At 46.6% G+C, this 16,402-nt stretch overlaps 1 protein-coding gene across 1 annotated transcript in view; it reads right to left on the reverse strand.

The window, feature by feature from the left end:
* The window catches only part of KCTD19 (potassium channel tetramerization domain containing 19), a 57,771-nt gene that overhangs the window by 5,827 nt on the left and 35,542 nt on the right, over positions 1 to 16,402 (reverse strand). Inside the window, exon 11 of the mRNA XM_040408954.1 lies at positions 617 to 671. Coding sequence (XP_040264888.1) covers positions 617 to 671 — 55 coding nt within the window. The remainder of the gene's footprint in view (positions 1 to 616; positions 672 to 16,402) is intronic.

The following is a 16,402-nucleotide window of genomic DNA, read 5'->3' on the forward strand; positions in this document are numbered from 1 at the left end:
CGGATGCATTCTCAGTGGATCCGCCTCCACTGAGAATGCATTGGGGCCAGACGGATGCGTTCGGGAGCCGCTCGTGAGCCCCTTCAAACGGTGCGCACGAGCGGACACCCGAACGCTAGTGTGAAAGTAGCCTAAGTAAGGAGGCACATTTCAGTCTGCATTAAAAAGAGGGAAGTTTGTCACTGAACCCAAGACAGCAATGAGGGGGCTGCAGTGGGGTAATGTTCATTATGATAATATTTTCTCTCTAGAGTACGGAAACATAGTCTTGACGGATGCGATAGCCTGCACTTGGTTCTTTTATGTCTGTTCACTTTCCATTCTCCTCCCTCTGAGTGACGGATACAATCATTCTATATACCAATTACACTGACCACCTGTCGCGTTATGTGACCAATACAAATGCATATTATTCTCATTTACATCCTAATAGAGGCAGCTCCCTGCTGATTATATCTGCTTCCTTTTTAGCAGGTTGATCAATATAAAGAGCAGGACTTAGTACAACAAAGAATCTAACATCTGGGATCATCTTGGGAAACAACACACTACATTTTACATAGGACTTAATGCAAAGTGTGAAAATTTACACAAATAGACACAAGAAACAAGTCACCTCCAGTTTAGGATCCTCTAAGTGGTGGGCACATCTGCGTCCTTTAACCCACAATCTGCAGAACAAATTTAGCAAATTAATATTTAAACTATCAAAACACAGCAAAAAAAGATACATAATGGCAATTAAAAGGCCTCAACATACCAGTGTCCTTTAGGCCTCATGCACACGACAGTATTGTTTTTTCAGTGTTTTGCGGTCCGTTTTTTACGGATCCGTTGTTCCGTTTTTTTTGTTTCCGTTGTGTTTCCGTTTGCTATATACAGTATACAGTAATTACATAGAAAAAATTGGGCTGGGCATAACATTTTCAATAGATGGTTCAGCAAAAACGGAACGGATACGGAAGACATACGGATGCATTTCCGTATGTGTTCAGTTTTTTTGCGGACCCATTGACTTGAATGGAGCCAAGCACCGTGATTTGCGGACAAGAATAGGACATGTTCTATCTTTTCACTGCACGGAAATACTGAAATACTGAAACGGAATGCACACGGAGACACTTAAGTATTTTTTGCTGAACCATTGAAATGAATGGTTCAGTATATGTTCCGTATACTGAACTCAAAAAACGTCCAGTATACTGAACGCAAAATACTGTCGTGTGCATGAGCCCTTATAGTGGATCAATCTGCAATTCTCTCATGTTTTAATTTACTTAAAACACTATAGATTTTTGTTTGTTGGGGGGGAGGGGGGACTTCTGGAAATCAAGAAAGCAAAGACTGAGGAGCAGTTATTGATATAACTTTAACGACTATGTACACCTTTGGGGACACTTTTTTTTATGTTCTCATTATGAAATAAAAATCATTTTTTTTAATTTTTATTGTTCTTCATTAACCCTTTCAAGACCAAGCTATTTTTCACCTTTGTGACCACGTCTAATTTAGCAAATCTGACATGTATCACTATGTGCTATTAATTTTGGAATGCTTTTACTTATCCAAACCATTCTGAGATTGATTGTTTTTTCTCGTGACACATTGTACTTTATGATAGTCATAAATTTGAGTCAATATATTTTACCTTTATTTATGAAAAAAATCTTAAATTTACCAAAAATCCACAATTTGAAAAATTTAAATTTTTCTGTTTTTAAAACAGAAAGTGATACCTCATAAAATATTTATTACTTAACATTCCCCATATGTCTACTTTAGGTTGGCATCATTTTGTAAACGTCATTAAAAAAATTTAGGACGTTAGAAGGCTTAAAATTTTAGAAGCAAATCTTAAAATTTTTAAGAAAATTTCCAAAACCCACTTTTTTAAGGACCAGTTCAGTTCTGGAGTCCCTTTGTGGGGCTTACATAGTGGAAACCCCTCATAAATGACTCCATTGCAGAAACTACACCCCTCAAGTTACTCAAAACTGATTTTACAAACTTTGTTAACCCTTTAGGTGTTCCACAAGAATTAAAAGAAAATGGAGATGAAATTTCACTTTTTTGGCAGACTTTCCATTTTAATCAATTTTTTCTTTAACACATCGAGGGTTAACAGCCAAACAAAACTCAATATTTATTACCCTGATTCTGCAGTTTACAGAAACACCCCACATGTGGTCGTAAACTGATGTAAGGGCACACGGCAGGGTGCAGAAAAAAAGGAGCGCCATATGGTTTTTGGAAGGCAGATTTTGCTGGACTGGTTTTTAGATGCCATGTCCCATTTGAAGCCCCCCTGATGCACCATTACAGTAGAAACTCCCAAAAAGGCTGTTTTGGCACCATTTTTATTTTTTACAACATTAATCTGACAGATTAGGCTACTTTCACACTAGCGTTCGGGTGTCCGCTTGTGAGCTCCGTTTGAAGGGGCTCACAAGCGGCCCCGAACGCATCCGTCCAGCCCTAATGCATTCTCAGTGGACGCGGATCCGCTCAGAATGCATCAGTCTGGCAGCGTTCAGCCTCCGCTCCGCTCAGCAAGCGGATGGCCGTGCGGAGGCAAGCGGATACGTCCAGACTTACAATGTAAGTCAATGGGGACGGATCCGTTTGAAGTTGACACAGTATGGCTCAATTTTCAAACGGATCCGTCCCCCATTGACTTTCAATGTAAAGTCTGGACGGATCCGTCTGAAGCTACTTTCACACTTAGAATTTTTTCTACAATATAATGCAGACGGATCCGTTCTGAACGGATCCCAAGTCTGCATTATATGAGCGGATCCGTCTGAGCAGACATCAGACGGACCCGCTCTGAACGGTAGTGTGAAAGTAGCCTTAGATTATGTGCTATTTTTATAGAGCAGGTTGGTACGGACGCAATGATATCAAATATCTCAACTTTTTTTGTTTTTGTTTGTTTCAGTTTTACATAATAAAGCATTTCAAAAAAACAAATTATGTTTTTGTGTCTCCATTTTCTGAACACCATATTTTTTTATTCTTCTGCCGATCGTCATGTGCAGGGGCTCATTTTTTGCAGAAAGGGTTGACATTTTTATTGGTACCATTTTTGATAATTCATTATTACACTTTATGGGGCAAGGTGATCAAAAAATTGGTTGTTTTTACAGAGTTCATCTGAGGGGTTAGGTCATGTGACATTTTTATAGAGCAAATGGTTACAGACATGGCAATACTTATATGTATACTTTTTCTTATTTATTTAAGTTTTACAGAATAATAGCATTTTTGAAACCCCAAAAAATGATATTTTAGTGTCTCCATAGTCTGAAAGCCATAGCTTTTTTATTTTTTGACTCATTGTCTTAGGTAGGGGCTCATTTTTTGCGGGATGAGGTGACTGTTTTATTGGTAACATTTTGTGGGACATCCGCCTTTTTGATCGCTTGGTGTTGCACTTTTTGTTATATAAGGTGACAAAAAATTGGATTTTTTGTACTCACCGTAAAATCCTTTTCTCGTAGTAGGCATTGGGGGACACAGCACCATGGGTATATGTCCAACTACCACTAGGAGGCACTAGACACAAAAAGTGTTGGCTCCTCCCCGTTGGGCTATACCCTCTCCACAGGCACAAGGCTATTCAGTTTGTACAAAAAGCAGTAGGAGAGAGAAAAAAAGCAAGGAACCAACAACTCCCGTACCGGGAAAGATCAAGAGACCAGCCCGGAAAATCGGAAGTAAAAACATAGGGTGGGATCTGTGTCCCCCAATGCCTACTACGAGAAAAGGATTTTACGGTGAGTACAAAAAATCCAATTTTCTCGTGCATGGCATTGGGGGACACAGCACCATGGGACGTCCCAAAGCAGTCCCCGAGGGTGGGAAAAGAACAGCCATGCCACCGGTTGGGTATACAGGTGCAGGAGAACCATGTGACCCAACAGTAGAAAACACGGAATGGGCAAGAGGTTCCATAACAAGGAAGAAACCTCAAGGAAGAATCAGAGAAGACTGTCAGCACCCCAGGAAAAATGCCTGGAAGAAAATCCCAAATGCACGAAGGTGGCAAAAGGGAACACCGAGCTCAGCCAAGGGCTGGAGAAAAAATTAGGACAGCACCGCGTGTTGGGACTACCTAACGCTCTAAATTGTCTCAGACCCAAAGAGCGAAAAAAAAAACCTGTGGCCAACCCTTGACAGGCCAGGGGAGAAAGGAAACAAGTACTGGAAGCCAAACGAGTGAGTGAAGCCGTAGCAAGGCTCACATGTGAAGGGAGCAGGTCTCCCCTCATCGCAAGGCAGATGATGAAGTTATGCGCCCTATTTAAAAGGCGAAAACCCAAGGCTGCTAGAGGAAACCACCAACCCTTGGAGAAGGAGGGGGTTGTAGGTAAAAGCCAGGAAAAAAGAGTAAGACCTGCGTCCCATAAACAGGAGATGAGGCCCAAGCCTCGGAAAACAAGATATCACTGTGAAGCGTAAGACCAGAGGAAACTCTGGGCATGTGAAGCATCAGGGAAAAAAGGAACCAGATACAGGCCCAGGAAATCTCAGCAGGACACACTGGACTGAAAGACATGGAAGTAGAAGGAGAGTACTCCAACCGCCTAAGGAGGAAAGGTTCTACAACAGGAGGAGGTCCCTCCCGAAGGAGACCATACGGCGGAATTGCAAACCGTTGTGCTAAGCCACTCAATACCAGGTACTTGACGTGGGAGGATGGGAAAAGAGACACGAATCCCAAGAAGACCACAAGGTTATTGGAACCCATAAAGGGAACAATCAACCCAGGCCCCGATCCCCCCAAAAAAACGATTGCCATGCAGAACCTGAGTGGTCAAACAAACGGGGACCAGGGACTCCAGAAGGAGTACCCGGGATGGGCTCACAAGGAACCAGGAGCTGAACCACCAGAAGACAACGCAAGCCAGAATATCCAGGAAAGGAGAGATGAAACTACCATAGGGGAAGGGACATTGGCCATGGACAACTACCCATTCCAAGAACAGTGACTAGCAAACTGTATACATTGTCCCAGAGAGGACAAGTACAGCAGCTCGGGAAGTACACTAAATTGACAGACATCCATATGCATAAGGAATGCAGAAGTCGCCATGAAAAAACCGGGTGAGACTACACAGAAATGTAGAAACCAGCCGCGACCGGCGTACTGAAAACTCCCAGGGGGGAGAAAGTACCTGACAGGTGCAAACGACGGCAAGGTCCAAGGGGACTGCCCCTCTGTCATGTAGTACAACTAAGCAGAGAATATAAGGGAATACAGAGAACACCTGGACCCAGAAGGAACTACGGGACCCTGTCCGATGCCAGAGCAACCAGCTGAAAAATTACCTACCAGGCAGGTGTGTGGCGCTCAGTGGTCCTGTCCCTGACCCGTCAGGGAGGACGGCCAGCGATGAAAAATGCTGATGACCCCAGAAGGATTCCATGTGGCAGAGGACATCCAGCGATGACCGAAAACTGCTGCAGCGGCCGATGCTCACCAGCTACGTGCCCCAACAAGGTAGAAGATCCAGTGGAGATCCCTGTACTCCACCAGGAATAGGCCACTCTGTAATAGGAAACAACGCGAGTACTCCTCTATAACATGGGGTAACGCGAAGCGCAGCAACCGTAGTACCTTATAGAGATGGCAAGAGCAACCCTAGCACAAAGGCCAACAACCACCTGGCCATGGTGTAGGGAGCATGGTTGTATGTGGACCACCCGCCAGATCAGAACAGATCAGCCATATACTGGAGCTACAATAAGTAGCACTAGACCGACAAGGTGGGGGTTGGGCTGGCCCACCCCTGCCAGATATGGTAACCATGCACATGCAGAACCAGGATGGCCTGTTGTAGACAGTGCCCTGAGAAGTACAAGGAGACCATTGAGCACGACAGAAACGGAGTGGAGATGTATGGAAGAACCAAAAGGGTGAAACCAACATCCGCAGCACAGATTAGAACCTGGGGGCAGAAAGCACCCAGTAATACAGAAACTGTATGGGCCACAGATTGCACCATAGGGCCCAGCACCTTGAGTAATACAACCACACGCCTAAAATATAGGGAAAGTGGCTGCATGTCTAAGGAGAGTGGAAACATAGCCACAGAATCTGGGAATGCTAATGCATTTGGAGGGTACAGGTACTCAACCTGTAAAGTAGAAATATGGCTGCGTAGTGCAGAAAACGACCAGAAAGGTGTAATGGGTACAGCATCTGGAGATGGTAGAGGTACTACCTTTAAGATCGGAGCAATGTGGCCACAAGGTGCACCCTAGAACCAGAGAGGTGCAACAGCACCGCGTTAGCAATGGTACCTATATTCCGCCCGGGAAGGGGAAAATAGGGCCGCACAGTACCACAAAAAACAAGACAGGTGCACACTACAATCAGGTAGGTGAAATGGCAACTGAAGGAGGCCCTCTATTTCGCCTGAAAAAAAGGTAAACAGGGCCGCATAGTACACCATAGAGCCAGACAGGTGTAACGGCTGCAGCATCAGAGACGGTGCAGGAACTCTACCTATGAAGGGAGTAAGATGGCCGTTTGGTGCACACTATGATGAGGTAGGTGCAATGACCACGGCAATTGGAGAAGGCCTCAATATCTCGTCCGGTAAGGGAGAGAAAATTCCACATGGTACACCATAAAGCCAGACAGGAGCAACAGCTACAGCATCAGGAAATGGTGCAGGTACTCTACCATGAAGGGACCAAGGTGGCAGCTTGGTGCCGACTAGAACCAGACAGAGGCAATTCTACGGCAATTGAAAGTGGCCTCTATATCTCGCCCGTAGGGAGAAATGTTGCCGCATGGAACACAATAGAGCCCGCCAGGGGTATTGGCTACAGCATCGGAGATGGTGTAGGTACTCTGCCTAAGAAAGGGAGCAAAAAAAGTCTGGGAACAGACAGGAGCAATTGCAACGGCAATTGAATGCGGCCTGTATATCCCGCCCGGAAGGGAAAAATAGTGCCGCATGGAACACCATAGAGCCAGCCAGAGGTATCGGCTACAGCATCAGGAGATGGTGTAGGTACTCTACCTATGAAAGGAGCAAAGTGGCTGGGAACAGACAGGTGCAATTGCCAAGGCAATTGAAGGCGGCCTGTGTATCTCGCCCGGAAGGGAGAAATAGTGCCGCATGGAACACCATAGAGCCAGCCAGGAGTAATGGCTTCAGCATCTGGAGTAGGTGTAGGTACTCTACCTATGAAAAAGAGCAAGGCGGATGGAAACAGCCATATATAATTGCTTTTCCTTACCAACCAACAGGAGGCGCTTGCCAAGAACAGGGACCCCCTGTTATGAGGTAGAGTGGCGAACACCAGCACCAGGATGGGGACCCGGTGGAAACACTCTCAAATGTGTAGAGCATAGCCCCTGGTATAGGGGAACCAGGAAGGCTTGTCAGGTACAGCCTATGGCAGTGGTGCAGGTACCCCCCTGTTAAGGAGAAGGCGTACGTACCAGAGACACCAAGTAGGTGACTCATTATGCTAAACACGGGGACGGCTGCCTTACCTGTGCGGTTGAATACCTGTGCAGTCAGGGGAGCGCCATCCGAAAATCCACTAGAGGGGATACCAACCCTGGGTAGGAGAGGTTCCTCCGTGCACGTTAGTCTTGACCTCCCAGAGGCTTCTGTATGGAGGAAGACCGCCTGATGCTCTGTTCCGAGGGAATCGGTGCAGAGGTGTCCCCCGAGGCAACGGATGGGGTGACGGGAAAGGATTCGTCACCAGCCTCAGGCCTGTCCTGGGGAGGACCCGAGGATGCCGAGGAGGGGTGGAATCCTGTTGAGACCACCCGAGGTTGTACTGTGAGCTACCCCTTGTCGGACCCGGTATCTGAGCATGCCTCATCTGCAGGGAGGACCCTGGGAGGGCATAGGTGGCCGCAATTGGGTAGGTAGCGGTCCAGCAACTCCGCCAGGATTGGGAGAGTCGGACAAGGTTCCCATGGCTTTGACAAAGAGGGAGACCATTCAGAAGGGACCTACACAAAAGGATTTGGTCAGGGGACACAATGGGGTCTGGAAAGAGGTACTGCACACAAGCAGGGACAGGCCGACCGCATGGCAGCCTTCGTAGACAGCGGACGCACGTGAAAAGACGTGGCGATCCGAGGAGAGGCGACCCTCATAGAGCAGCCAGCAGAGGCTGTCATATCTGGACCCGGATGCCATGTTCCCCAAAGAGGTGCTGCAGCAGCTATAGAGGCTGCAGGAGAAATGAAGCAATTGAGGAGGGGTGGGGGGGAACCTTGAGTGATCCCTATGTACAGCATTAGCTGCCTTCACACAGTACATAGGACAATGACCTAAAGGGGGTCTGCAGTTCTTTTAAACTGAGGATCTATCCACTGGAAGGTCTCCCCTCACTAGATAACCACGTTAGACCAGTAAAGGGTGGAGGAGATAGCCCCTCCCGAGGGCCGGGCGGGGTCAGAAAAGCCCGGGAAGCAAGGAGGAGGGGCCGGGAAGATCGCGGCCTAGCAGGCCCAAAAGCCGGGGCCTCGATTTATGAGGCGGCCGGGAATGGAGCGAGGGGGGCGGGACGAATCGCGGCCGACCGAGGGGCCTCCGGACCCACGAAACTAGGTGAGGAGGGTGGGGGGGGGGGGGGGGGGGCGACGCCTGGGGGTGGGCGGAACAGGGCAAAAAGAGCACCTGGGAGCCGGGAACGGGCCATGGAAGATGAGGCCTAGTCCCTGCAAAAGCCGGGGACTAAAGTAGCGGGGAAGGCCCAGGAGAAGCGACGCCTGGACTGTGTGGCCAGGGAGGAGAGAAAAGACCAACCAAGGGGGAAGAGAAAGGTGGAGGAATATGGAAGCTTCCCAGGACCCCCAGCTAAGGTGGATCCCACCCCCCTGGCCACAGGAGGGAACCTAACCCTGGGGCAGGGACAGGGGAGTATACTCACTATACTCACCATCTGATGTCTTCGGGCGCCGCAGGGTCACCCCTTCGGCAGACTCAACACGGGAACCGTGGGAATGCCGGCAAGCCACTGCGGATGCAGTCTGTGGGGACTGGGTGACCGGCGATGGTACAGAAGTACGCGCCCGCAGGGGGGGGCAACTAAGGTGGAACACGATGGAGCCCCAGCCTGCAGCAGGTATAACGGTGGAGATCACCGAGACCTTCAGAAGAGAGAAAAAAAGAATAAAGAATAAAATAAAAAATAAACAGCAGGACCTGCAAAAAAGCAGGACAGGTCTGCCTCCTACGGACACTAGACAAAAACTGAATAGCCTTGTGCCTGTGGAGAGGGTATAGCCCAACGGGGAGGAGCCAACACTTTTTGTGTCTAGTGCCTCCTAGTGGTAGTTGGACATATACCCATGGTGCTGTGTCCCCCAATGCCATGCACGAGAAATGGCTTTTTTGACAGTTTTTATTTATTGTTCTTTTATGGCGATTATCGGACGGGGTGGATCATGTGATATACACTCACCTAAAGAATTATTAGGAACACCTGATCTATTTCTCATTAATGCAATTATCTAGTCAACCAATCACATGGCAGTTGCTTCAATGCATTTAGGGGGGTGCTCCTGGTCAAGACAATCTCCTGAACTCCGAAACTGAATGTCAGAATGGGAAAGAAAGGTGATTTAAACAATTTTGAGCGTGGCATGGTTGTTGATGCCAGACGGGCCGGTCTGAGTATTTCACAATCTGCTCAGTTACTGGGATTTTCACGCACAACCATTTCTACGGTTTACAAAGAATGGTGTGAAAAGGGAAAAACATCCAGTATGCGGCAGTCCTGTGGGCAAAAATGCCTTGTGGATGCTAGAGGTCAGAGGAGAATGGGCTGACTGATTCAAGCTGATAGAAGAGCAACGTTGTCTGAAATAACCACTCGTTACAACCGAGGTATGCAGCAAAGCATTTGTGAAACCACAACACACACAACCTTGAGGCGGATGGGCTACAACAGCAGAAGACCCCACCGGGTACCACTCATCTCTACTACAAATAGGAAAAAGAGTTTACAATTTGCACGAGCTCACCAAAATTGGACTGTTGAAGACTGGAAAAATGTTGCCTGGTCTGATGAGTCTCGATTTCTGTTGAGACATTCAAATGGTAGAGTCCGAATTTGGCGTAAACAGAATGAGAACATGTATCCATCCTCTGATGGCTACTTCCAGCAGGATAATGCGCCATGTCACAAAGCTCGAATCATTTCAAATTGGTTTCTTGAACATGACAATGAGTTCACTGTACTAAAATGGCCCCACAGTCACCAGATCTCAACCCAATAGAGCATCTTTGGGATGTGGTGGAACGGGAGCTTCGTGCCCTGGATGTGCATCCCTCAAATCTCCATCAACTGCAAGATGCTATCCTATCAATATGGGCCAACATTTCTAAAGAATGCTATCAGCACCTTGTGGAATCAATGCCACGTAGAATTAAGGCAGTTCTGAAGGCAAAAGGGGGTCCAACACCGTATTAGTATGGTGTTCCTAATAATTCTTTAGGTGAGTGTATTTATAGAGCCAGTCGTTACAGACGCGGTGATACCTAATATGTGTAGTTTACTTTTATTTTTTTAATCTCTTATAAATGAGCGATTATAGGAAAAGGCAATTTATTTAATTTTTAATTTACATATTTATTTATTTTCACACTTTTTAATCAAGTCCCACTTGGATCTTAAAGATCCAGTGGGGCTAGTGGCTGTACTATACTTTGCAATGCTCTTGCATTGCAAAGCATAATACTATCAGTTTTATACTCATAGATGGCAACACTGGACGCCTTTGCAAGGCGTCCGATTGGCATGGCAACCATCGGGCCGCTGCCATCGCAGTGCGTCAGCCCGATGGTTGAGAAAGGGAGCCTCCTCCCTCTGTTAACCCCTTGGATGCCGCTAAAAGCATCATCTAAGGCAGTGATAGGCAAACTGCGGCTCTCCAGATGTTGCAAAACTACAACTCCCACCATACCCTGCTGTAGGCTGAAAGCTGTAGGTAGTCTTTGCATGCTGGGAGTAGTAGTTCTGCAACAGCTGGAGAGCCGCAGTTTGCCTATCACTGATCTAAGGGATTACAGCAGAGTGTCAGCATACAGCTGACACTCGCTGCTGATAGTGGCGGCTCAGGAACAAAGCCGCTGCCATCAGATACAGCAGGGGCACCACACAAGGGGGCACAGATGAGAGCTTGGGAGAGGACACAGATGGCAGGGGACATGGATGGGGGCAGGCGGGCAAAGTTGCCGGCACATACACAGTGCACGGCCGGCAAAGCTGGAGGCAGGGCGCACAGAAGGGGGCACAGATTGGGGGCACGGAGCATATGGTACCTGATTTCAGGCTGTGATCTGCAGAGTGCAGATCAGAGCCTGAAACCGGCATTTTAACACTGCCGCGCTCAGATTGGTTAGTCTGCACAGACTAAGCAATCGGAGCTATCGTCAGCAAGGGACCACTCTGATTGGTCCCTTGCCGGCATTACTGGGCTCTGCACTGTCCGTGATGGCGGCAGTGCAGGGACAGAAGCTTTAATCCAATCGCTTTGCAGCGTTTGGATTAAAGAGCTGCCATGACGTTTATATACGTGCTATCTGCACGGGGTATGTTCAGATAGCACGTATATAGCCGTATGGCAGTCTTGAAGGGGTTAAAAAATGTTGAACCACTCTTTGTACAGCCTTATGTTTATCTTGTAGCAGGATATGAGTCTTACTAGCAGACAGCTCAGCTGACTGGCTCTTTATCTCTGATCTGACCGTATAAACACTCATAGCTCAATCGTTATCTTACTGATAAGAATGTGGCCTTAACCCCTTCCCGACCAGCGCCGTAATAGTACGGCACAGCGTGACATGACTTGCCGCCCAGCGCCGTACTATTACGGCCTGCTGATCGGGCAGGTGCAGGAAAACCCCGATGCCGGCGCATCAACCCCTTCTATGCCGCGGTCAATGCTGACAGCGACATAGAAGGGGTTTGCTGCGGGTGGCGGGGACCCAATGGACCTGCCTTCTTTGGGTGCCCAGGAGATCCAGCCTCAGGCTGGGTCTCCTAGGCAACCTGTTAGTGTATTACTCTGTGTACACTAACAGGCAATGCATTTTCCTTTAATTCTTGTGGAACACCTAAAGGGTTAACAAAGTTAGTAAAATCAGTTTTGAGTAGCTTGAGGGTTGTAGTTTCTATAATGGGGTCATTTATGGGGGGTTTCCACTATCTAAGGCCAACAAAGTGACTTCAGACCTGAACTGGTCCTTAAAAAGTGGGTTTTGGAAATTTTCTTAAACATTTTAAGTAGGGATGTCCCGATACCATTTTTTTTAAGACTGAGTACGAGTACCGATACTTTTATTTAAGTACTCACCGATACCAATTACCGATACTAATTTTAACAATAAAATACACACACATGTATTTTCTGACCACTGACCAACCAAAAGGCCCAAAAACAGAACTATAACATTCCAAGGAGACATTATACTGTATGGGGGCCACAAAGAGACGTTATACTGTATGGGGGGCAGCCACAAGAAGACGTTATACTGTATGGGGCAGCCACAAGGAGACGTTACACTGTATGGGGGCAGCCACAAGGAGATGTTATACTGTATGGGGGCAGTCACAAGGAGACGTTATACTGTATGGGGGCAGCCACAAGGAGACGTTACACTGTATGGGGCAGCCACAAGGAGACGTTATACTATATGGGGGGCAGCCACAAGGAGACGTTATACTGTATGGGGGGCAGCCACAAGGAGACGTTATATACTGTATGGGGGCCAGCCACAAGGAGACATTATACTGTATGGGGGCCACAAGGAGACGTTATACTGTATGGGGGGCCACAAGGAGACGTTATACTGTATGGGGGCCACAAGGAGACGTTATACTGTATGGGGGCCACAAGGAGACGTTATACTGTATGGGGGGCCACAAGGAGACGTTATACTGTATGGGGTCAGCCACAAGGATTCGTTATACTGTATGGGGTCAGCCACAAGGAGACGTTATACTGTATGGGGGCAGCCACAAGGAGACGTTATACTGTATGGGGGCCACAAGGAGACGTTATACTGTATGGGGGGCCACAAGGAGACGTTATACTGTATGGGGTCAGCCACAAGGAGACGTTATACTGTATGGGGTCAGCCACAAGGAGACGTTATACTGTATGGGGGCAGCCACAAGGAGACGTTATACTGTATGGGGCAGCTACAAGGAGACGTTACACTGTATGGGGGCAGCCACAAGGAGACGCTACTGTAAGGAGTCAGGACAACAATTTTTGAAGCCCCCCTCCTCAGTATAATGGTCTTGTGGCCATCATACAGTAATGTATATTTCTTCTTGCCCTAATGCCTGCTTTTAGAGATCAATGTGCAGCTTGCAGGCAGGAAGGGAAGGACCAGGGCCATAGAAGACAGACACTATCACTTTTAGAGGGACTCGCTCCAGGCAAACACAGCTCTGCTGCAGTGAATGCAGTGGAGCAGACTGATGTAATTATAGTTATTGCAGGGACTCAGAGAATCGTCTGAGAGTTTATTAGTTAAAACGAATCGAATGAGTCAGAGACTGTGTCACCCCAGACTTCCTGCTCTGCTACATGCACCCTGTACACACACAGCTCCACTACATGCTATGCTAATAATGCGCCCCCTTCCCCCGGACGGACTTACAGGTTGCCGCAGAGCAGGGAGCCTGGCAGGGACTCGGTGACACGGTCTGTGACTCATTGGATTCTTTTAACTAATAAACTGTCAGACGATTCTCTGAGTCTCTGCACTACGCTCCCTGTGCTGTGAGTCAGTGCTGGTTGCCTCTGATTGGTTGGAGGGCGGGGAGGGGTGGGGCTAGCTTCCACTCTAGGCTCCAATTACACTGCCTGCTGCTGCCTGTGAAGCTGTTAGCTGTGGGAGATGCAGGGGCTGCGGACGGACACATAGAAGCGGTGCACAGGTATCGGCAGTGGTAAATGCCCGGTATCGGTCCCGATACCGATACTGGTATCGGTATCGGGACATCCCTAATTTTAAGAATTGCTTCTAAACTTCGAAGCCTTCTAACGTCCTAAAATAATAAAATGACATTTACAAACTGATGCCAACATAAAGTAGACATATGGGGAATGTTAAGTAATAAATATTTTATGAGGTATCATTTTCTGTTATAAAAGCAGAAAAATTGCGAATGTTTCAATTTTTTTTGTAAATTTTGGATTTTTTCATAAATAAAAGTGAAATATATTGACTCAAACTTAGGACTATCATGAAGTACAATGTGTCACGAGAAAACAATTTCAGAATGGCTTGGATAAATAAAAGCCTTCCAAAGTTATTACCACAAAGTGACACATGTCGGATTTGCAAAAAATGGCCTGGGCAGGAAGGTGAAAACTGGCCGGCGTAGAAAGGGTTAAATAAGTGTTTATGACCTGTTAGTAAATTAGAGATAAGGGGTAGTAGAGTGGACACAAACTGAAAGTAAAAAGTACAATTCACACTGGTAGAAAAACAGTTAAATCCTTTTTTGACAAAACAGCTCAATATTTTAACCCGCTCGATACCTGCGCCGTACATGTACGGGGATGGATCGATGTGTGAACATGGCGCCCGCTCACACGTGCAGCGGGCGCCATGGCCGGCAGATCTCTGCTGTTTCAAACAGCAGAGACCTGCAGTTAATTACCGTGACTGGCAATAAAGCTGATCTCGGTAATAAAATGGTTCAAATGCCGTGACCAAGTGAGGTCAAGGCATCTAAATGCACAAAAACCCAGAAGCTCGCGCTTCCACGCTTTCTACCGATGCCCCGTGTGGCCAATTGGGGCATCGGTACTTGTGCTGAACTCTTTCAGCCTCGCTGATGAGGCTCATAGTGTTCATGCTGCAATTCTTATTTTGGCAACCAGATGGCAGGCCAGGATAAGAAATGAGCAAAATTGAGTTTAAAGAGGACCTTTCACCGATTCTTACCCTATGAACTAAGTATACAGACATGTGGAGCGGCGCCCGGGGATCTCTCTGCACTTACTATTATCCCCGGGCGCCGCTCCGTTCTCCTGCTATGCCCTCCGGTATCTCCGTTCCCTAAGTTATGGTAGGCGGAGTCTGCCCTAGCGCTGGCCAATCGCATTGCAGAGCTCACAGCCTGGGAGAAAATAACCTCCCAGGCTGTGAGCTCTGCGCTGCGATTGGCCAGCGCTAGGGCAGACTCCGCCTACCATAACTTAGGGACTGGTATCTCCGCCTACTATTTTAGTGAGCGGAGATACCGGAGGACATAGCAGGAGAACGGAGCGGCACCCGGGGATAATAGTAAGTGCAGGGGGATCCCCGGGCGCCGCTCTACATATCTGTATAGTAGGTTCATAGGGTAAGAATCGGTGAAAGGTCCTCTTTAAATGGCATTTTAAAAATCCCTGATAGACCAAAATTAAAATTTAAAATGGGCCACAAAGTCAACACACAAAAAAATAAAAAAAAATTATAAAAAATAAAATACAAAAGTTTAAATAACCCCCCTTTCCGTATAATATAAAATACTTAAATAACAATAAATATAAACATCATGGGCATCACCACGACCGAAAACGCCCATACTATTAAAATAGAAAAAAAAAAATCCAATATGGCGAATGGCGTAATAGAAAAATATTTTTCATTGCTTCTCTTACCCCCCCCAAAAAATGTAATAAAATGTGATTAAAACAGCTCAGTATACATAAGTGTAAAAAAGTTATGGGGATCAAATTATGGTGATGTAAAAAAGAAAATTATCAAAGTTAAAATTTATTTTTACACTATTTAGACATAAAGAACCTATACACATGGGGTATCGTTGTAATCGGACTGACGCAAAGAATGAAGGGCATGGGTCAGTTTTGCCGTAAAAAAAAAACCCATGGGAACAAAACCCTTAAAACGGTGGAGGAATTGTGTTTTTTTTTCCAATTCCACCCCATTTGAAATATTTTTACCGCTTCCCACCACATTTTATGCCATAATTAAATGTGGCATTAGAAAGTACACCCTGTCCCACCATAAATAAGCACTCATACAGCTATGTGACCGGAAATATAAAGGGAAAATAGGGAAGAAAAATGAAAACGAAAAAAAAAAAAAACGGTATCCTAAGGGTTAATAAGATTAATTGAAAAAATTATTTTTAGCCCAAAATGAGTAAAATGCAATCATAAAAAAAAAAAAAATTGCCCCTGAAAGTGTACATAGCCTTTAAACTGCAGTAAAAAAGAGATTTTTTGTGAAACTCACCTGTAAAATCTTTTTCTCGTCTTTTCCATTGGGGGACACAGACCATGGGTATAGCTTGGGCCACCACTAGGAGGAGACACTATGCAAATAATAAAAAAACGCTCCTCCTCCACTGGCTATACCCTCATGCTCCAACAGGAGGACCTCAG

The sequence above is a fragment of the Bufo bufo genome, chromosome 10 (assembly GCF_905171765.1).
Source record: "Bufo bufo chromosome 10, aBufBuf1.1, whole genome shotgun sequence".
NCBI lineage: Eukaryota > Metazoa > Chordata > Amphibia > Anura > Bufonidae > Bufo > Bufo bufo.